This window comes from Equus przewalskii, chromosome 2, assembly GCF_037783145.1.
Source record: "Equus przewalskii isolate Varuska chromosome 2, EquPr2, whole genome shotgun sequence".
NCBI lineage: Eukaryota > Metazoa > Chordata > Mammalia > Perissodactyla > Equidae > Equus > Equus przewalskii.
The window spans coordinates 25,374,025-25,396,847 of NC_091832.1; the positions used below are offsets into that span (position 1 = coordinate 25,374,025).

At 41.0% G+C, this 22,823-nt stretch overlaps 1 protein-coding gene and 1 non-coding gene across 51 annotated transcripts in view; both read left to right on the forward strand.

Moving 5' to 3' along the window:
- PUM1 (pumilio RNA binding family member 1) overlaps positions 1-22,823 on the forward strand; it is a 122,649-nt gene that overhangs the window by 67,150 nt on the left and 32,676 nt on the right. For 12 of the 50 annotated variants that reach the window (XM_070596299.1, XM_070596313.1, XM_070596330.1 and 9 more), the window contains 7 exons: positions 7,470-7,563; positions 8,753-8,854; positions 13,048-13,199; positions 18,230-18,368; positions 19,659-19,802; positions 20,964-21,260; positions 22,341-22,577. In XM_070596299.1, coding sequence (XP_070452400.1) covers positions 7,470-7,563; positions 8,753-8,854; positions 13,048-13,199; positions 18,230-18,368; positions 19,659-19,802; positions 20,964-21,260; positions 22,341-22,577 — 1,165 coding nt within the window. Of the gene's footprint in view, positions 1-7,469; positions 7,564-8,749; positions 8,855-13,047; positions 13,200-18,229; positions 18,369-19,658; positions 19,803-20,963; positions 21,261-22,340; positions 22,578-22,823 lie in introns of all 50 variants that reach the window. The other 38 variants (XM_070596293.1, XM_070596234.1, XM_070596250.1 and 35 more) reach the window with 7 other exon arrangements.
- LOC139082141 (small nucleolar RNA SNORD103/SNORD85) lies at positions 18,481-18,556 on the forward strand. The gene has a single exon (XR_011537870.1). It is a non-coding gene; the product is annotated as a small nucleolar RNA SNORD103/SNORD85 (small nucleolar RNA).

A 22,823-nucleotide genomic window follows, 5' to 3' on the forward strand; every position in this document is an offset into this window, starting at 1 on the left:
TTAGAAATTAACAGGTGCATATTCAGTAGATAGTACAGAAGCAGTCATCCCAGGCGTAGTTGAGGTTGAAGAAGGGTGACTTGTGAGGTTCGCAGATAGTGTTGTGTGTCTTACTGACTTTGCTGCCTTATGGAGAGCGACATATTTTTAAGACGGAATGACTTAATTATCATGGTTTAATATTTGTGCTGAGTGTTGGTTTATCAGCAGCTTTAGACATTTCTCTATTCATGTTAATCAGTTAACTGTTGACTGTTGTGTCCTTCCAGGAACCTTCGGTTCTGCCCACAGTGAACAGAGCTAGTGTTCATAGTAAAGCTGTCATACGTGAAACAATTGTGGAACAGTTGAGGACCTGAGTGCTAAGTTGGTTGGTCAGAAATGCTACCAGAACAGGGGAGAGCTTGATGAAGACCAGGGTTGCATGGACCTGATTTGAAAGACAAGTGGAGTCTGTATTGCTGCAGTTAAGAGAGCAGAGCTATGGAGATGGACATGACTGTGGTGTGGTCTTAGGCTGGCAAGAGTGGAAGGTGCATGGAGAAGGGGAAAAGGAAGTAGAGGTGCGTTTGGTTATCGAGTCCAGGTCACAGAGGCCTTGAGAGCCAGACCTGAGTCCCAGTCAGTATTAATGATTGTGAGGCTAGAGCCGGAGATCTAGTGTGGCACAGAATTTTCCTGTACATTCTGCTGTTTTGTCTTGGTTTTCTTAAATGGGTGTCAAAGACTATCATTTTTTTCTGGTTTTGAGTTATTTGCTACAATTGATAGGGCAGCTTTATTTGTGGTTTTATGAGGGGATCTTGTTTGGAAATTGACAAAATAAGTAATTCCTTCTTGTGTTCTGTTTCTTTTTAATAAGGGCTTTGATTTGGTGCAGTAAATTGGTTTCATAAAACTTCATATGGGCTTATATTGAGATACATAATGTAGAGCAGCCTGGAAATACAGAAAAGGTAATTTTCATTTAGTTGATTACAAACTTAATGGTAGCTAGGGTTACTTTCGGTTTTGGGTAGTGAGGTTACTTGTAAACGTCACCTTTCTAAGATTTATTTAGGGCAGCGATTCCCTCTGTTGTGCCGTGAACCCCTTGGCAGTTAGGTGAAATCTCTGGACTGAATTCTCAGAATAATGTTTTAAAATGTGTAGTGTAAGTAGGATTACAGAGGATGCCAATTAAATAAAAATAGCTATAAAATATTTAACAGCACATTTATAATGATGTATTTGCTTCTTTATCATATGATGCATGAAATAGAACTAGGTGTACTAACTATCATAATGAGGATAACCAGGATTTTGAGATGTCTAACAACTGTAAAGTAACGGGAAAATATGTGATGTCTGTTGGCACTTGGGTCACAGATGTATTGCTAATGTTAATCTGATTTGTTCACTACAATCACAATTGAAGGACATGCTACATTTTATGAGAGTAAAGATAATTTTGCCTATCCCAAGTACAAAGATCCAGAGTTTAAGAACCCCTAATTTAGGGTAATTTGAAATGCGCATTGATATCTGTGGAGTATTCTCCCCTTTTCCTCACTTTCCTCTCTTTGTCTTCTCCTTGATCCTGAAAAATACAGTGAACAGTTCATATATAATGTGTTCATACCATTTTGTGTTATGATCCTTGAGTAATATTCTTTATTTTAATTCTTTTAATATTCTATATAAGTATATTTTAGAAAATTATTACTAGGTTTCATTATATTACAAATCCAGAATATTTGTATAAATTAGACTAATTGTTGATGTTTATTTAGAATCAGTTCATCTAAAAATAGCCTAATGTAGCATGTTTTTACAACATTGTATACTGGTGTACGAAAACTCTCACCTGCTGGGCATGAATTTTAACAAAGAAAAAACACTCTGGAAATCATAATTGAAGTACTATATTCACTTCTTCACAGCCCTTCTCAGATCAGAGAGGATCTTGGCGTGCGTTGCTTTTAAAAGTGTGTTAGTGATTAAATGCCACTTTTAGGAGGCCAAGTGTGTGCATGGTTTTAAAATAAGTATTTAATGTTTTTGTTTTCAGTTTACAGATGAGAGGAAGATTATTCTCTTAGTGTCATGTGTAGAGTCACCGTTTGAGTTCTGACCTTAGTTAGCAGTTTGGTCAGTTGAAGCTTATCTTTATTGTTCCTTGACTTTGCCAAAATGTTATGATATGCTTTTCCTCAAAAGATAGTAATTTACTTGGCGGAAGGATATATTTTGTTTTTCTCACCTTATTTAGAAATCATTTATTTTGGAGTCAGATTCTTCATCTGCTAAAGAAATGTGAAGAAATTTTTCTTTTTTTCAAATTTGACAGCATGCTCTGTATGTACCTGTCAAACCAAAAGTCATTGTAATCATTAGTTGACCATTGCACTTGTTTAAATAACCTGGTGAAAAATGGACTTTGATCTGGAAGCTTGAAACAGTGGCAAACTTTCACAAATTTCATGTACTGAGGACTGGCTCCAAGGTACACTTTTTTCTTAATAATTTATAGTCCCATCATTGATGTAATATTTTTAGTGTTTTTCTGTATAAATCCTGACAACAGCCCCATGAGGTAAGGCAAGTGTTATATTTTTACAGATCAGAAAATGAAGACACGGAGCCTTAAGAGACTTCCTGGAGGTCGTAGGCTAGAAGCCGGTGTGAACGTTTGTTTGGGTTTCTGGCTCCAGGTTGTTTCCCGTGGACCTAGGACTAGAAACACAAAGCCTTTTGCCGTATGGAGTTGTCTGACCTTCAAATTCAACTGCATTCATAGTTTTTCTGCATGGAGTGTATTGTAAAAAGTACTCAACAACAAAAACCAAAAGGTTTTTCTTTTCTCCCTGTTATCTCTGAACTGCTGACAGCAGTTGGTGCTCATGAACTCTCTGGGATTTGATGTTAACACTGTCTCAGGAGAGTCTTGCCTTCTGCTTGCCACATCGGGGCTGCCTTGTTGGAGGAGGAGCCGTAAGAGGTGACTCACGCAAGAGCTGTGTGTCTGTGGTGGCGCTCTCCCCATTCATCAGCAAGAACATCACACATAAGGGACTGTTTTAAGTGCTTTATGTGCATTAATTTTAATACCTACAGCAGCCTTCTGAGTTAGACGTATCTTTATTGTCCCCATTAGAGAGAGAAGGAGAATGAGGCATGGAGAGATTCTCTTGTCCAATGTCACACAGGAAGTCAGCACTGGAGCTGAGATAACGAATCCAGCCTTTCTGGCCCCAAAGTCTATGCTCTTATCCTCTGTCCACTATGTGTATTGCTTTAAGTTGGTAAAAGCCCAGGGCTGGCAGTACATTTTCTTGGGAGGGAGTAGGCTTTCACTTTTGTTAACCCCATACTTATATATTATGCCTCCAGATTCCGAAAACTCAACAACAGTGTTTTTATGCCAACAATTATTATTGATAACAATAGTAATATTTTATGAGATGCCAGCTATATGTCAGTCAGTATGTTGAGTGGTTTTGACTGCCCAGATTTCCTTCTGGAATAAAAGTCCTGCAGAGTATATTTTGTAAGGTTATATGGAGACAGAGAAGGGAGTCAAACCAGCTTGCTTATGTCGTTCCCAAATTAATGCCTTCAATATTGCTTATTAGGAACCTTGATTAGCTTGAAATAGTTGGTATATTTTCCCCTGCATTCAGTCTCCTGAACAACTTAGGAATTTTACTCAAGTAAGTTGTAATCAGTAGTGGCACATTTGTCACTATACTGACCTTAAAATAAGCATTTTTATCCAAATCTCACAGTATTATTTCTCCATTACTATTGGCTTGCTTTGTGAAAATCATGAAAATATTAACAGAGCTCAGTGCTTTGCCCAGCAGATGGCATTAATATGAGTTTTTCAGGATCCTTTGGAATCCATTACTTACCAATTATCCAATTTTGTTTTGAATACCCTGTATTTCCAGTTACTGTTGAACCATTTACATAAAGAGAATGTGCCAGAATTGCTGTAATCTATGCTGTAATCAAATCTGCCTGCTGTAGATACATAATTTACTTTTGTTAATTGTTTACTGGAAAATGCACTCAAGGAAATAATTCTTTCTCTATTCACCATAATCACTGAGATATTAATCAACTCTCAAATGTAAGATGTATGGGAGCTCTTGTAGGGCCTGGATGTTTTAGTTAAAAGTAATAGTCCCTACTCTCAAAGTGTGGTAACATGGTGGTGACAGCCACAAACTAATGTGATGCAGAATGATTACTTTCTTTTTTGGTGCTGAGGAAGATTTGCCCTTGAGCTAACATCCATTGCCAATTTTCCTCTTTCTTTCCTTGAGGAGAATTAGCCCTGAGCTAACATCTGTGCCAGTCTTCCTCTATTTTGTATGTGAGTCACTGCCACGGCATGGCTTGATGCGTGGTGTAGGTCTGCACCTGGGATCTGAACCTGTGAACCCAGGCTACCAAAGTGGAGTGCATGAAACTTTAAACATTCGGCCACAGGGCCAACCCCCCAGAATGATTACTTTTATGGTATTCACATACAGTACGTGTTTGTATATTTACAGATGCAATACATATACACACGAGTTACATGTAATGTTAAAGACGTACAAAGCAAGGGGCTGGCCCTGTGGCCTAGTGGTTAAGTTTGGTGCACTCCACTTCAGCTGCCCAGGTTTGGTTCCCAGGTTCAGACCTACACCACTTGTCGGCAGCCATGCTGTGGCGGTGACCTACATACAAAATAGAGGAAGACTGGTATCAGATGTTAGCTCAGGGTGAATCTTCCTCAAGCAAGTGGAGGAAGATTGGCAACAGATGTTAGCTCAGGGCAAATCTTGCTCAGCAAGAAAACAAAACAAAACAAAACAAAAAAAACAAAGCGAGGATAAGTTAAGTGGAATGGCTTTGGAATACTGCTTTTGGTTAATAAATCAAGATAACATTAAGAGTTGTGTTCTGACTACACCATCTTTGTTTCCCTATCTCCACCTCACAGCACCTAGCTAATAATAGGTGTTCAAAAAAATGTCTGTTAAATGAAATGAGTTATTTTATTTGCAGCAGAGCAAAGAAGGATAGAGGAAAGAGGCTAGCATGAGCAATGTCTGACATGTTAAATATTTCAAAAGGATTTAGGCTAGGAAAATTCCAGAGACCCGTTGAAGAGATAGTAGATATTTAGTGGAACTATGAGGTATTTTTACAACCTGGGAAAATTTTATAAACAGCTTTCCACTGTTTTACTTGTTTTCTCTCTCCTGGCTGCCCCTCTCGGGTGTCCTGCCATCTGTTGGTAGGAATACAACACGACACTGTCCTTTAGGCAAAACAGAAATTTGAAACCAAGTTGGCAGAAATCACAAGATCACAGTTACCAAATAATACTGATTGGCCACCTTCCTGGAGTGAGCAATTGTTTTGATTTTTTTTTTTTTTTTTTTTTTTACTGAGGAAGATTTGCCCTGAGCTAACGCCTGTTGCCTGTCTTCCTCTTTTTTTTTTTTTTTTTCCTTTGCTTAAGGAAGATTAACCCTGAGCTAAGATCTGTGCCAATCTTCCTCCACTTTATATGTGGGTCACTGCCACAGCATGGCTGCCAGTGAGTGATGTAGGTCCACATCTGGGGTTCCAAAATCCTGAACCCAGGCCGCTGAAGCGGAGCACATTGAACTTAACCACGGCGCAGTGGGGCCGGCCCCTTGATATATTGTCAGTAGATTCCAGTATTTCTTTGGAAGACTTGATATTTAATCAGTGCCTAAAAAGTAGTGTTATCTTTTCTTTTTTTAAAGATTTTATTTTTTCCTTTTTCTCCCCAGAGCCCCTCAGTACATAGCTGTATATTCTTCGTTGTGGGTCCTTCTAGTTGTGGCATGTGGGACGCTGCCTCAGCGTGGTTTGATGAGCAGTGCCATGTCCGTGCCCAGGATTCAAACCAATGAAACACTGGGCTGCCTACAGCGGAGCGCACGAACTTAACCACTCAGCCACGGGGCCAGCCCCAGTGTTATCTTTTTATCAGCATCATAATGGAGTTTTTCTTTTCTTTAACCTTTGAAAATAAAAAACTCGAAAGTATTTTTAAAATCTGTACATGCTAACTTTTGACATTCATACTGTAAAAGTAAAGCCTAATTTTACTTTCACTTTTAGGAAAATGAGTGTATAGAAAGAGAAGTAAAAGGTGAAGTTGGCAAGTATGTTCAAAATATTCACGTTTTGTTATTTAAAATCAGTCTACTCATCAAGTAGCCAAATCCTGGGATAAAGTCTTTCCACTGCCTAGGATAACATTGAAAGTCCAGTTGTGACGATAATTAAGTTGAGTTGATGGAATGACTTTATCTCCTAATGTCTGAAGCAATCAGGTCTCTTTATGAGGGCATCTGTAATTCAAGATCCATGGTGTCTGTTATATATCATCTAGTGACGTCAGCGGAGCTGTTGAAAAGTTCTCTAGAAAGAGCAGGTAGGTTGAAGGTCCTTTCTGGGGCCGTCCCTTCAGTAAGTGCTCTCAGTCCGATTTCAGCAAATAAAGAAGTCTTCAGTATGACTCCTTGGAAGGAGGCACGTCAAGGCAATCCACAGTCAGGTCACCGGCATTCCCTTTCTTTGTACCAATACTATTCGTACTAAAATGTATGAACGTTTTATTCTGTTGTATCCCCCGTTCCTTCCACAGTGCCTAGCAGGTATTGTTTGTTTCATAAATATTTGTAGAATGAATGAGAGAATGATTGACTTTGTATTCAGATAGAATCTTGGGATATTCTTAGTGTCAGGACCTTTGAACGCCTTTCCGTTTCTTGGGAACTAAGAAGTGTGCTAGGTCTGAACTCATAATCCAAATTTTGTTAATAGCAGCTGTATTTCTGTTGTTTTATTTCCTACATATGAAGATAGGTATCCTAGGAAACTCGGGAGCTCCCGAAAGTTGGGCAGTTGTTGAGTTTACTCATTATAATAAGCTACTAGTTGAGGAAGGTATTCAATATCATCTTCCCAAGAAGAGGCAGCCAGAGGATGAAATGAGTACTTTCCATTTTCCTTTCCAAAATGTGAGCAGGTGAGGATTAATTCAAAGTGTTTGTGGGGGTCTTGAAAGAACTGAGGGGAGATAATGGCAGTAGGGGCAACATGGTAAGTCATCTTGTAGTACATTTAACTTTTCACTGTGCCTCAGGACAGGCAGAACTTTCTGGTTTGTTGAGAGCCGTTAGGCATTTATATGTATGTTTGGTTCCGAGGATGTGTAACCTATGAAGTAGTCAGCACTTGGGAACGGGGTGCACCGACTTGAAGTAGGGAGAGAGGGGAAAGCAGAACTGTGAAGCTTCTCAATACCACGGTAAGGGAGTAGAGCATGAGAACATTTTTGTTTAAAGTATCGTGCCTAAACGAGCGGTTAGAGAAGTTTTTATTCAGAGAGGTTTTGAAATTATTTCGTGAGACAGTTTCTCTAACCTCACCATGGCTTTCTCTTACCGCAGCTGTTCCAGAGGCCCAACGCGCTTGCCGTCCAGCAGCTGACAGCGGCTCAGCAGCAGCAGTATGCTCTGGCAGCTGCTCATCAGCCCCACATCGGTAAGTCTGTGGCTCCCTTGTTATAGGGGCGGCCACCGTGTTAGGGTAGCTGGCTGCTCTGAAACCCCGTAGCGTGGACTGATGATAGAAAGCCACACAATCCCTCAGAGTACATGGCCTCTTTCTCTTGTTCACTTGTTTTGGGCCATGTTCTTTATTTTTGGCACACCTTCTAGACCTCAAATCATAAGATTTCTTAGTGTCCAGCTATTGTTCTGTCTCACTGTTCCTGGGTTTAGAGTATTTATACAGTAGTGACTAGCATCCACTCTGTTGGTAAGATTAGATGAAATCTATTAAATAACAATAATTTTGTCCTTGTTGGGGTTGTATAGGCTGTGGATGTATCAACTTCTCATCTTATTAAGCAGCAAATGGAACCTATAAATCCGTTTTCCAAGCAGCATGTATTAAAAATTTTAAAAAGTGTTCTCATGTAATTGCTGGTTTTTAAAATAGCTTTACTCTTTTCGTACAGTGATTGTTAATATTTTGATGTACATATATTTGTTTTATTGCTTACACCTCCCCCTCCATCCCCTGACCTTTTTAAAGTCTCTGAAACAAAGTGCTATAAGTATCAATAAGTTGAAGTAGAATTTTTTTTCTTTTGATGTGTCAACATGACATGGTTGAATAGAAAGGAGATTGCCAGTCATGGATTGTGGTATGCTGTGCAAGGAAAGATGTGCTTCCAACCTAGACACAGTAAGGCCAGGCGTGAAGGCCTTTGCCTGGGTCTGGTTTAATTTATGGTTGTAATTATAGATGGTAGTCTTTACAAATACTCATACATTTTCTTTGAGGAAAACTGCGTGGAATATTGTTTTAAATGGAAATAAATTCTTACCTCCATCCCATTACAAAGTCTTTTAAATTGCTTTATTTTAGCCTGTTATAATTTTAATGGTCTTTTAAAAATTGTGCTGAATTTAAAACTGCAGAACAGTTTTAATTGTAATTCTTTAGCAAAGGTAAAAACAAAGAGATGATAGATAAAGTCACCATAATTTTTAGCATAGGGATTATTTTATCTTTTACAGTTTCTCTTTACTCTCAACCTGTCCTATGTTCTCTTTTTTCTTTTTTCCTCACCTATAGCCTGGAATGAAAGCCAAACTCTGTAGGTGTTCTGTAGGGCTGCAGTTGTAGTCAAGTGTGTTTTTACTGACAGGTGTGTTTTCAGCAGGTTTAGCTCCCGCTGCGTTTGTCCCCAATCCGTACATCATCAGCGCTGCTCCCCCGGGGACGGACCCCTACACAGCTGGATTGGCTGCAGCAGCAACGCTAGGTGAGACCTTCTGCTGCGGAGGGGTTTGCTCAGCCTGCTAAGATGTCGTTCTAATGGGCATGCGTTCTTTATACTCTCACACGTCTGTGTCACCCGTGGAGATTTCTCTCCTGATTTCCAGTGACATCTACCTGCCAGCTGGATATCTCTGCTTAGCTGTAACCTCAGACTTGAATGTATTCAAAGGCAAATTAATCAGCTACCTTCTGTATAGGTATTTTTGATCCACGGAACCACCAGTTGCCCATATGTATTTCGGGAATTTCTCCCCTTGCCCAGGTCTTCCTCCTACCTCTAGTCAGCCGTGGTCTGGGTCCTTATACTCTTTACTTAGGCTTTTGCAGCTGTTCTCTTACGTGTTCCTAATTTCCTTGCTTCTCCCCACTCCTTCACCCCCGCTAAGTTATTCAAGAAAACTGTCTCGAACACAAATCTTAACCCTTTCACCCTTCTGCTTAAACCCGCCGTTGATTTCTGTCTTATCCATCCTAATATAACATACTGCAGTTATTATCAAACGTGGCTGGTCATTCCAACCTACCTGGATGGTGGTGGTCTGTTGTTCTTTGAGATCAGTACTTTTAAGAAGCTGCCGTGACATTCTGAGAATTTGCGAGGATGGAGACCCGTGATGTATAGGAATCTCACCGTGACTTGTACATGATGTCTGTACACGTCCACCACTTTCTCCCCCTCCAAACTGGCTCACATCGTACGTTCTAGCAATACTAAACTGATTTTAGCTTGCTGCGGATGCCACACTGGCGTAGGTCTCCGTGTCTTTGGACCCTATGGTCTCCTTAGTCCTTTGTAGTAAACTCTTTTCCCGTTCTTTTTTTGTGTGTGAGGAAGAATGTCCGTGAGCTAACATCTGTTGCCAATCTTCCTCTTTTTGCTTGAGGCAGATTGTCACTGAGCTAACGTCTGTGCCAATCTTCCTCTATTTTGTATATGGGATGCCGCTACAGCATGGCTTGATGGTCTTTGTGTAGGTCTCTGTGTGGGCTATGGACTCGTAAACCCTGGACCGCCAAAATGGAACGTACAAATTTAACTGCTATGCCGCTGGGCCAGCCCCTCGTTTCCCATTCTTTGCCTAGGAAACTTCTTAGCTGGCGTTGTCACTTCTAGAAAGCCTTGTTTTACTCACCCTTCCCTGTTCTTTCTCTGTTACTTATTAGCGCTTTGTGTTTATTTGCTTCTGTATGTATACGTGAGCGTATTTCCCCTGAGACTGAACTCTTTCAAGGGTAGGCATTTTTGTTCTTTGACTCTGTGTGACACAGTTGCTGTCACCATAGTGGGGTTATAAATATGTGGTAGATTGAATTCAATGTTAGGAGAAACTGAATGTCTTCCAAAGTAAATATTCTGTGGGGCCAGAGCCCTCCAAGTCATGTTAATCATGACCAAGTATTATTGTAAGATTTCACTTATTATATAACATGCGATTTGTAATTATGAACTCAAATGCAGTATAGAATTTCTCATTTTCTTTAGAATTGTTCACATTTTGGCGTGGGTTGTAATGGGAATATATGTAGTATAGTTTCTGTGTGCCCCTTGCCTTTGGCGGATATAGAATGCTCTTCCTACCAGAATGATCCTTGCTAACTGCCATTAATATTTATTGAACTCTTATTAACTCTCTGCCAGACATTGTGCTGAGTGCTTTTTCTCTCATAGAAGTTACTGGATGATTTTGCAGCTTAGGAATTTGGGGCTCAGAGAGCTGTTAGGTTTGTGGCCACACGATTTAAACATTGTAGCGTCGGGATTTGACTTAGGTCATGCACGTCACCAAAGGATACGTTGTCCATGTTACCTTGAATTGTCTTCTCAGTACTTTCTTCCTCTACTAACTTACTACATGTTATTTGAAACAGTTCACCAGTCTTAGGGATGACACACTTGTTCTTGCTGAGATCACAGTTTGGCGATGAAAATCTTGCTTTTTGTAGTCATCATGTCAGCCAGCCTGAAAGTAACTTGAGGGCTTTCACCTAGAACTGGAAATGTTAACTACCCAGACTGTGAAACTGCGTATTCTCATGGGGTGTTAATCACGTAGGAATTGAAGCAGGCATCCTCATGAACCAAGCTCAGTTCATGAGGCGCCCTTGGGTATTTTCCTAAACTCAGCCATAGGCCGCCTGACCAGGGAACAGAGTAGCAAGGCAAGTTGAGAAGATGTCAAAGCTGGTGTGAATGTGTATGGGAACCGTAGCCCGTGTACAGTGGAGGTTGGCTTTGCTGGCTTTTGAGGGAGGCTTGGGAATGTCATTGCAGGTTGCACACCAATCCTTCACGATAGATGTGGCAACCCTCCTACACCTATTGCACCCATTTTACAGGTGAGAAAACTGAGGCTCAGGTGGGCCCTGCACTGTGTTGTTTTTCTCTTTCGTTCTTTTCTTTAACTGACCCAAACCCACCCTGCTTTATAAACACTAGTCAGATGAGTTTGGGGGCTCACCACTCATTTTAACTTGCAGGTGTGGTTTTTGGACTCTTCAGCTTCTGATAAGTTCAGAATTTTTAACCCATTTGCTTGTTAAAAGAATTAGTTCATATTGCAGCATAGCTTTTCTAAGCAGTGCCTTCATTTTGCACCCAGATGTGGTGTCTCCCAGTGGGCACCCTAATAAACAGAGCTGCTTGATCTTGGCTAAGCCCACAGGTACAGAAAATACCAAATGAGAATGTCAGAGCAATTTTGGACAGTGATATTATTTGACTTATTTGTGTTTTAGAAGCTTAAAATGGGAAAACAAAAAACGTGCAGTTTCTTTTGCTTTGGAGTGTGTGTTTCTGTAGGATTAGCTCCTGTGTGAGATAGATGGGTTTGAAACACTCTTTGGAAGTCCGTTGGAAGGCATGGTTGTTACTCAGTCACGGTGCACATGTTTTAAACCCTCCCTTAACTAAGAAAGTTCTCAGTGGAGATGGGTTTCAGCAGATGTGAGGAGCTGGCTTTGAGCACATGTCTTGGCTCGCAAATATGCAGCCTTGGTGTTTCTTGCCACCAGCTTCAGAGAATTCTATGGTTTAGATTTCTGCCACACCCAGGTTGCTGCATAGCTCTGTGACTTCTCTGTTGCCTCCTCTGAGTGGCAGAGTCTGCAGCTGCAGCTTGCTGCTCAAGAAGGTGAACAGAGGGGCCGGCCCCGTGGCTGAGTGGTTAAGTTCGCACGCTCTGCTTCAGCGGCACAGGGTTTCACTGGTTCAAATCCTGGGTGTGGACATGGCACGGCTCATCAGGCTATGCTGAGGCGGCATCGCACATACCACAGCTGGAAGGGCCCCAAGCTAAAAATACACAACTATGTACCAGGGGGCTTTGGGAGAAAAAGGAAAAATAAAAAAAAATTCTTAAAAAAAAGGTGAACAGATAATTTAGGTTAGAGCGAAATGCTTAGTTTTGTTTAGGGTACTCAGCAGGTCTGTAAGAAGCCAAGATGTTATATATTTTTTGTTTCTATTTGTTTTCAACTTTGGCTTAAATGTAAAATTTCATTTATCGATATCTAAAGGTAGTTGTGTTGAATACCTTTTGTGACTTTAAAAGTAGAAATAGGAAAACCAAGCCTCTTAGAATTGAGCAGTGGAGGTTCAGTGGAGTGTTGAGGTTTTGTTGTCAGAAGACTGATGGATCTTATTATTTCTGGAAGTAATGAAGCACCAGGACCCCTGTCCCTATCAGTCACCTCAGGTGCCATCTTCACCAGTGAAAGCAGGGTACCACGTCATCTTTTGTTGTGTTCCATCACTTCCAGCACATAAACTCTCCATTTATTTCCCTGTCTGTATCTATCCTCTCTCCTTTCTTTCTCAGAGGAAAAACATGCCTTTGCCTTCCTCCTGACCAAGGGCAAGTCCTCCATCTGTCCTTAAGCCCACCCCCTCGAGCTTCTATCACTTATTCTCCCGTTCAGTATCTGCGGTGTTTTGTCCTTTGCTAGCTTCTTCCTCTAGTCCTGGAGTATATTACTGACTTTAGAAGACTTTGGTGTGGGGATCATGTATAATATTTTCTGTATTTAAGAAACAGAATTCATGATTAGCTAGAGGGAATCAGTATATACTTAAGTTAATATTTTGTAGTAGGATGTGCTGAGTCAGATGTAGTGTTTGGAAACCATGAGATGATTCGACTAGCCTAACCTTCCTTACCTTACTCTTGCTGTTTTTAGGCCCAGCTGTGGTCCCTCACCAGTATTACGGAGTTACGCCCTGGGGAGTCTACCCTGCCAGTCTTTTCCAGCAGCAAGCCGCTGCTGCCGCTGCAGCAACTAATTCTGCTAATCAGCAAACCACCCCACAGGCTCAGCAAGGGCAGCAGCAGGTAAATGTAAACAAAATGTACTCCAGCGTCGTGTGAATTTTAGTTATTGCATATGATTGAAAGGTAATGTTGCTCCTGATAGAGAAATGCTGTGCATGGGCGAGTTCCCTCTTATGCGTTCTCTGAGTTCAGGCTCAGACTTCACTGTGCTTGTGGAATGCCTTTTATGTGTTAGGTCCTTGGGCATGTAACTAGGTGAGATCATGGTATTACGTATGAGAAAACTGCTTAGAGGATTGTCCAGTTAAGGGTACTTAGTTGGCAAGTGGCAAAGTGTGTATTCATACTGACAGTAAAATTTTCTTTCTGCCATACTATAGTTAACCTGCTAAGCACCGTTCTCAGATCACTTCTGGCTCTCTTACCAGTTAAGTTGCCATCAAAGGGGAGGTACTAGTTCTTCAGACTGCTTATTTATAACATCTGTTGAATTGGTTATAAATCTTAAACCTGTTATATCTGTTTTAACTTATAGGAATAAGAGCTTTTTAATTGAGTTGGGAAAGGATAATAACTGCAAAACTAAATATAGTCATGTGCCCCATGAGACGACATTTTGGTCAGTAGCGGACCAGATAGACAATGGTGGTCCCCTGAGATTAGTACCATAGAGCCTGGGTGTGTAGCATGCTGTGCCATCTGGGCTTATGTAAGCGCACTCGGATGTGTGCACAGTGATGCAGTTGCCTAATGATGCATTTCTCAGAAGGCATCTCCGTTGTTAAGGGACACATGACTGTGTGTCTTTTTATTTTTAATAGGCCATTTTCTCCTGCTTATTAGAATAACACCTATTTATTCCTGAAAATTGTGGTGAATTGGAAAACTCAAAGAAAAAAAATCACCCTAAGTCTTCATGTCAGAAAAAAACAATATTAATGTTTAGTATCTGTCATTCTAGCCTCATTATTTAATTTCTGCCTTCTAAAATTGGGATTATGCTTTCCACATGGTTTTGCCTCCTGTTTTTACACTTTTCCATGTTACCTAATGTTTGCTGGCTGTATTAAATCCATCAAAGACTATTCCATACTTTATTTTCACCAGTCCACTATTATTTGGTATTTAACTTAGCAGTATTTTGTGTTATAAATAGACTGATCAATATCCTTTTGCATAAGTCTGGGATTATTTCCATGGAATACATTCCTAGAAATGGAATTTTTTTCAAGCAAATAAAATGAGCACTTAGATTTAGGCTTTTGATATGCGTCGCAAATTAAATGTGTTTTTTGAGACAAAACACCATGCTCGTATATGCACATATGATATGATCCAGACAAGAGTTCTTTGCTTTTTATCAATCTCAGTAAAAGAGTATATGTTTAATTTTTTAGATTCCACAAAATTATAGGACAAACACAGGTCTTGAAATTCTAGCTAGTTTGTCCTAGGTCAGTATTTTTATAGTAAGATATTGGAAGCTGCTGTGTGATTTTCCTTGCAATAGTGTGAGGTATCTAAGGAATTCAGCAGATAATTTCTTGAGAGAATCAGTGGTGTGTATCAATAATAACTACAGTAGCTACTCTTTGTGGTCAGTCGGTATTTATTTGTGTGATCATCTTTGTGTTTAAATGGCTGCCGAGTTATTGTGGATTTGGAGGACAGAAGTAATTACCATGTTTTAAAATTAGGTCTAATAGAGTAAACAAGAAAAATAGCAATAGTACAGTACTTCTTATTGAAGACTTTCTGTTTAAAGCTAAGTGTTCCACATATAATTTCCTTTACTTATTATTATTTTTTTTCTTGGTGAGGAAGATTGGCCCTGAGCTAACATCTGTTGCCGATCTTCCTCTGTTTTGTATGTGGGATGCTGCCACAGTGTGACTTGATGAGCAGTATGTAGGTCTATGCCTGGGATCTGAACCTGTGACCTGGGTCACCAAAGTGGAGAGTGCAAACTTAACTACTATGCCACTGAGCCAGCCCCTCTTTTACTTATTCTGATACTGATAAATATATGACTTCCCATCCTAAGATTGAGGAAATGGCATTTGTCTACTCAGGGTCACACAAATATTAAGTTGTTAAGATTTGAACACAAATCTATAATTTCCCAACCTGTGCTGTTTTCTGACCATATTGTGATGTCTGCAGTTATAGAAAACCTCAGATCTGGGTTTGTTCTGTCTCTTACCAGGTCGCAGCTAGGGCAAGTTGCATAACTTCTTCAAATGTAGATTCCTTAGCTAGAAAATAATCATGATAATTTGCATTTCAGAGTTTTCTGTCACCCACAGTTACAAACCCTACTATGGAAATGTTATTAGCATTACTTTTTAATAGGGTGGCAAATTTTAGTTTGTGTTATTTTTGCCGATTTCTCTCAAGTTATTTTAGGAGAATAGAATTTTCTTGGTGAACTCCTTTGTCGTAGTCATTGAAATGGGAGACCCTTTTAAACTTTGCTTTTTGCCTTTTTGGCCTTTACATTTTATCAGAAAGCATTTGTTATGTTCTAGGCACGCCAAGTATTCCAAATCTAATTGCTGGAACTTTCAGCAGACTCAGTGACATTCCAGCCATTCCATCTTACTTCTGATTCCTCTTTCATCCTTTTTGAAGGTTCCTTTGACACTTGATAAAATTGAATTCTCTTCTATTTCAAAATGTTTGTTAAAGAAAAAATCCTAGGTGTTGGGTTGAACCCAAGCACAGGTGGTAAACTTGGTGGTGATTTGGTGTTGGAGATTGCGTTGTGAGAGAGCAGAGTTTAGAATGGCTTCTGCACTGTCTTGACTGGGGGAGACTGTGGATGATGATCTAGTGAGCATGGTGAACAGAAGGATGGATGGTTATTAATTAAAATATCCCCATGGAGCATCTGCTTGCCTGTTAAGTACAGGTAGGTTTTACTGAGTTTAGCTCAGCACCTTTGGCGAGAAGTTTGAATTTAACAGCTTTTGCGTTGTGAAGATAGGTAGTAAACCTACTCCTAGGATAGTGCTTTACAAATAGATATTGAGTCATTTTTCTTGATTTTGTTAGATGTTAAAATGTTACTTGTGAAATTTTATGTATTTGTTTCCGTAAAATCCAGACCCAGTGGCTCTTGATGAAATTGAAATATATGAACTTTGGCAGCTGACTTAAGAACTGTGATGTTTCATCAAGGTAGCACACAGATTTCTGGAGAGTGGGCAAAAAGGAAGCATGTCACTGTCTTCATTACAACAACACTCAATAGTCTGGACCACCCCTTTATTCTGGCACCTTGTCCCTTCCCCTATCCCCTGACCTTTCCACACAATTTCTAATCACACACAAGCCTAGTTGATTATGTCCTGTGAAAACGAACCTTTCACTGAGTTTTTTTTTTGGGTGGGGGGGTGAGGAAGATAGGCCCTTAACTAACATCTGTGCCAGTCTTCCTCTGTTTTGTATGTGGGATGGAGCCACAGCATGGCTTGATGAGCAGTGTGTAGGTGCACACCTTGGATCTGAACCTGTGAACTGTAGGCCTCCGAAGCAGAGCGTGTGAACTTAAGCACTGTGCCACTGGGCTGGCCCCTCATTGATGTTTTATTAGTTCTTGAGCTCTTAGTATTTGCCATATCTCTGTACATGCTGTTTACTTTTCTTAGAGTGAGAGGTCTTCTGGGTTATTGGTTAGGCATCTGCTAAGTCTTGGCCCAAACACTCCCCTAGGCAGCCTCCCTTCACTCTTCTATCGTTGTAGATTGAAGCACTCCTTCTCTTGTAAAGTCTGTTAGATTCTTTAGGTCATAAACAGAAATAAATTGCCTAATATGTTGATGGCAGTTAGCTGTTGGTTATCGATTGTCTCTGGGGTACCAGGCATTGTGCCTTGCAGACGTTAGTTCTAATACTCCCAACACGTCTGCAAGATGAGCTGTTACTCTCAGTAGTTTTATAGATAAGGAAATAAGAGTCTTTGGGTAAATTAAGTGTCTAGCATCTCTTCTTGCCACTAAGGACAGTGTTGTCCACTTTATGCTCATGTAATAAATATTTGATTGTTGGTGTGTTTGTCTTTTACATTTTTTACCAAGAATAATCTGTACCCACGTTCTGACCACGTGTCTTTTATAAATAGCAAAGCGATAGTGAAAACGATCTAAGAACTCTGTCTTTGAAGACATTGCACAATGCGTCGTCCATAAACTTTGGAAATTTTTAGCCTTGGTCTTTGGGTTTTGCGTTTTTACTTCCTGGAGTATATAGATCTTCTGGAGTAGATTCTTCGAGAATTCGGAGTGTTTACCAGCATCTTTATACCTGTTTAATAAAAAGTAGATCCTTTATCACAGTCGCAGAACTAGTTTTCTGCGCTCACGTGTCAGTGTTCTTGACAAATACTTGTCTCCATTTAGACTGCTGCGTGTTTGTGGAATGTTATGGCAGGAGAAATAGAAACAGGTCAGAAGCCTCCTACATCAAATCTGGAGCTCATTTGGGGCCATTTGGGCCTTGATGAATGGGAATAGTATCATAGGGTAGAGAAAATGCTCTCATATTCCATAAAGAAAATATAACTTCTTTTGTGTGTGTGTGTGTTTTTTAAAGACACAGGTATTTTATCTTAATTATGTGGGTAAATTATCCTTGTTCGTCCTGTCTAGACCCCCTCCCCCACTCCATCGTACTCTTCCTTCGTCACCCTCTGTTTGTCAGAGCACTGACGTCTGTTATAGTTACTGTTGGTTGTCTGTCTCATTCACTAGATCAGAAGCTCCAAGAGGGCAAGGGCTTTGTCTTGTTCATTGCTTTATCCCTAGTACCTGCCAGATGGTAGGCATTAAGTATGTGATTAATGAATGAATCAACACTTTTATATGCTTTTGACAGCTTATAAAGATAATATGTTTAAGAATTGTAGAAGGAAATTTCATTATATGAGATGTTAATTGAATTTTCATCCTAATAGCCATGCCATATAAAACCACTATAAGAAAAATGGTTTACAACTATTAATTTTTAAAAGTCAACCAGACGTAGAGCACATGGTAGGTGTTAGGTATTGCCAGTGAGAAAAAAGTAATTGATTTATTTCTGTCTCCCAGGTTCTCCGTGGAGGAGCCAGCCAGCGTCCTTTGACCCCGAATCAGAACCAGCAGGGACAGCAAACAGATCCACTAGTGGCAGCTGCAGCAGTGAATTCTGCTCTTGCTTTTGGACAAGGACTGGCTGCGGGCATGCCAGGTGAGGCTGCGTTGTTTGTCCTAATACCTTAAGAAGAAACTCTGTCATTGGGGGAGATGGAGAGGAGAATCGGCAGTACTTTCGGCTTGCTTAGGCTTGTTGTGATTTGGAGACTGGCAAGGGTGACACCCTTGCCCTCACCTAGACCCTAGTTCATTGATGAGAGCACCTAGTTGTTCTGAGCCAGTCTTAACCTTGTATGTTGGAGATCTGTGATCTCCACACACAGCTTGGAATATGCTGTTTTCCTTGAGTGACGATCAGGGATAAAAGCAGTGGCCAGGCTACTTTAGCATCACTCCAGAGCTTTAGTTTTTATGCTGATGTCTTTGAACAGCATTTTTAGGAAGAAATTCTTAGCATTCCTTCATAGGGTCATCCCTGACGTTTCTAGGTTTTCTCCCAAACCAACAGTAGAGGTGCTTTGTAGCTGCCTGCCTACAATTGAGATATGTATATATCTTGAATATATGTTATTCTGGGCTCAATGTCACCTGGTCCTGTTCTTTTCATGGATTGGATGTAGTCTGAGGTGCTTCCTTTGAAACAGGTCCTTGTGAGACCTCAGCCTGAGTTTATGGATTCTTAGTGACCATGGAGCATAGCCTAATTAACTGATCTGTTTATGAATTCAGTGAGTAACTTTAACTTGCATACTGTGTTTTGTTAATTACTGAACACTTCTGTTTTATTGGAAAGTCACCTGTGGTTTCTTCTATGACTCAATGGGATTTGGAGATTCCATCTCATAGGGTATTGAAAGATCCTGTTGGGAAGCTCGTTTAGGTTTTTCCTGCTAACTTGCAGGATATTTGTACTGAGATTATTATGTGGCATGAAAGTACTATGATTGTAATCATTTGTACCCTCTGTTATTTGTGTAGTCAAGGAAAAAAAAAACAATTGCCAGTGTATGATTGCTGCTGATGACTTTGGTTAGCACTTTGAAGAGCCAGAGGTATTCCCTGTTCCGCCAAGTTCCTTTTCTAACAGGTAGTGGGTGGTAAATAACACTGCCTCTTATTGTGTTAGATGTCATGCTAGGTCTTTCACATTCGCCCTTTCATCTATACAAGAACTTTTATGAGGCAGGTATTATCTTCATTTCACAGATGGGGAAATGGATACCCAGTGATTGAGGGTCATACAGCTGTCTAAGTGGTGAAGCCAGGATATAAATCTAGGTCTGTCTGTCCCCAAAGCTGAGTTTGTGACTATTTACAATATGCTGGTGCTCAGGAGGCATTTGTTAGTTTCATATATACTTATATGTTGGCTTGATATTCCCAGGTTATCCGGTCTTGGCTCCTGCTGCCTACTATGACCAAACTGGTGCCCTTGTGGTGAACGCAGGAGCGAGAAATGGTCTCGGCGCTCCTGTTCGACTTGTAGCTCCCGCCCCAGTCATTATTAGTTCTTCAGCTGCACAAGCAGGTGAGCTTAGATCCTAGTGGACTCATGTCAGAGATCTAAAGGGGGTGACAGATGATATCCTTTTTTGAGGAAGGTTAGCTCTGAGCTAAGATCTGCCGCCAGTCCTCCTTTTGCTAAGGAAGAATGGCCCTGAGTTACCATCCGTGCCCATCTTCCTTTGCTTTTTATACGTGGGGCACCTGCCACAACGTGGCTTGACAAGCAATGTGTAGGTCCACACCTGGGATCCGAACTGGTGAACCCAGGGCCGCTGAAGCGGAACATGCAAAGTTAACTGCTGTACCACTGGGCTGGCCCCAGATGATACTTTTAAAATACGTTGAAAATAAAATACTTTGACAATTCTCAGTGTAGCAATTCTACACAGTAATATTTCAGACAGAGAGTCCAAAGCAGCAAGTGACCTCAATTCTGGTTCTGTTGACAGCAAGTACCAGCTGGTTAGCAGCAAGGACTTGCTCCAGTGCGGGCGTCAGAAGTTGGATTACTCATTGAAGATGGCACCCTTGGCAGAAGTCCAAGGCTAATTTTACAGTAATCCATGTCATCGTTTTAAGATAATGTGTGTTTTTCTTGTTGGTTTTTTTTTTTTGGTGGTTTTCTTTTGCGCTGGGGCAGGGATGGAGAAAGTGGGAGGGAGGAGTAGTAAGGAGTGGCAGAGCATAAATTTTGGTTGAGGGGTAATAGGCTTTATTTTAAGCTTTATGTGTATTTGAAAGTGAGGAACCATTGCGGGAACATCTTGAAGAGAGCAACGTGCTCAAGTGTCTTAGGAGCTGGAGGGACTCTAGTATTTGGTCGCCAGTGGTTCTTGAAAAATGTCCTTAACGTAGGTATTTGTGAAACTTGAGATTTTAGGAAGTGGTTGTATTTAAAATGAGTACATTTGATCTCTGTACCTGTTTTAAACTCAGACCCTTTAAAGCTACCACCATCGTGAACTTGGCTCCAGTGGTATTTTGACTTCAAATTGACAGTTGAAATAGAAAATAGAAGCTTCAGATGAAGGGATCAAAGACAGATTTGTATAGTTCTTTACAAGGTTTCCGTCTGCTTTGAAAAGATATGGCAGCATTAAAAGGTTTTCTAAAGGATAACAGTGTAGTTTGGAAATATGGCCGGCTCCTTTAACAGCCAGATGGTTTGCTTTCTTCTTCATAGCTGTTGCAGCGGCCGCAGCTTCAGCAAATGGAGCAGCCGGTGGTCTTGCTGGAACAACAAATGGACCATTTCGCCCTTTAGGAACCCAGCAGCCTCAGCCCCAGCCCCAGCAGCAGCCCAGTAACAACCTGGCATCCAGCTCTTTCTATGGCAACAACTCTCTGAGCAGCAGTTCGCAGAGCAGCTCCCTCTTCTCCCAGGGCTCGGCCCAGCCCGCCAGCACGTCCTTGGGATTTGGAAGCAGCAGTTCTCTCGGCGCCACCCTGGGATCGGCCCTGGGAGGGTTTGGAACAGCAGGTAGAAATCAGACTGATGTGCTGTTAAAACTGAGTTTTAATTATGTTTATAATCTTTACAAAACACTGACAATGCATGGAACCCTGGACAGATACCACAGGCAGATCTGGACCGAGCCCCGTGGGAATCCAGCCGTCTCACGTATCTTTGAGATGATGGACTGTTAAAATCATGTGATACAGTTGGGGCCTGTTCTAGGTTTATGCTCATGTTGCTACTTATTTATATTCTCATAGTCAGTTTGTTTCAGGGATTAGAAAAGCAAGGGAGACTTTTATAGGCATTGGGAAGAACGTGGAGGGAAGCATAAAAACGTAGATGTCAAAAAGTGAAGGAGGAGGACTTAGCAAAGATCACGGGTTAGTGAACTCCACAGTCTGCAGGCCTTAGAGAGTCATGGGGTTTCTCTAGTCTTGCGAGAAGTATTAAGGTGGATATTATGGAAAAGTGGGAGGAAGGAAATTAGACCAAGATATCTTTAATGTTTTGATGGGAGAAAAAAGCAGGAAGTAGTAAGGTAAATAATGGTATATTGTGGTGTTTGTAAAATAGTGTAGTCTCAAAAGAGAAGGGCATGTTTGGGAGAAAGTATCTTAAATTGGAATTGGGGCCTAGTAATAACTCTTGATTGAACCCATTGAGAAAACAGGCTTTCATATATAATTCTTATGTAGTGGGGCAATACCCCATTGACATATCTTTTTTCTCTACTCCATTTTTCTACTAGAACCTTTGGGTTGATGAAAGGCATTCTTTCCAGCCCATTTTCTTTCACCTTTTCCATAGCTTATGTGGCCGTCAGAGCTTTTAAACCCACGCCCACCCCATAATATGTGACACAAAAGGAAGGTCAATTTAGCATACGTGTGATGGTTTGAACAGAAGTTTCTTGTTAACTTAAGCCATGTCCTCTTTATTACTTTACCTGCCCCTAGAACTGCCACCTGAACGGTTAGGCCGTCTCTGCTGACAAATTTGCGGTGGTAAGGAGTCTGTATCAGAGCGTTAGGAACAGATCACTGGGCTTGTTCTTCGAAGAACAGGCCTGTTCTTATCTGCATTGTTTTAATTCCATTTTAGTTGCAAACTCCAACACTGGCAGTGGCTCCCGCCGTGACTCCCTGACTGGCAGCAGTGACCTTTATAAGAGGACATCGAGCAGCTTGACCCCCATTGGACACAGTTTTTATAACGGCCTTAGCTTTTCCTCCTCTCCTGGACCCGTGGGCATGCCTCTCCCTAGTCAGGGACCAGGACATTCACAGACACCACCTCCTTCCCTCTCTTCACACGGATCCTCTTCAAGCTTAAACCTGGGTAAGAACCATTACTCTAACCCCACCTTGAACTCGAGAAATCTCTTGCCACTGATGACATTAGAAGTACTTTGCATAAGCAAAGGACAATCCCTTTATCCCAGAAGTGTCCTGGGTGTTGCCTTCCTTAAGTACCTCATGTTGTTTAGGCTGTACCTAGATAGCGTAGCCGTTCTGGATTTATTAAAGTTGGGTGCACCCCCTGGATATTCACTTCAGCTTTAGTGTGAACGTCTTGTTCTTTGGC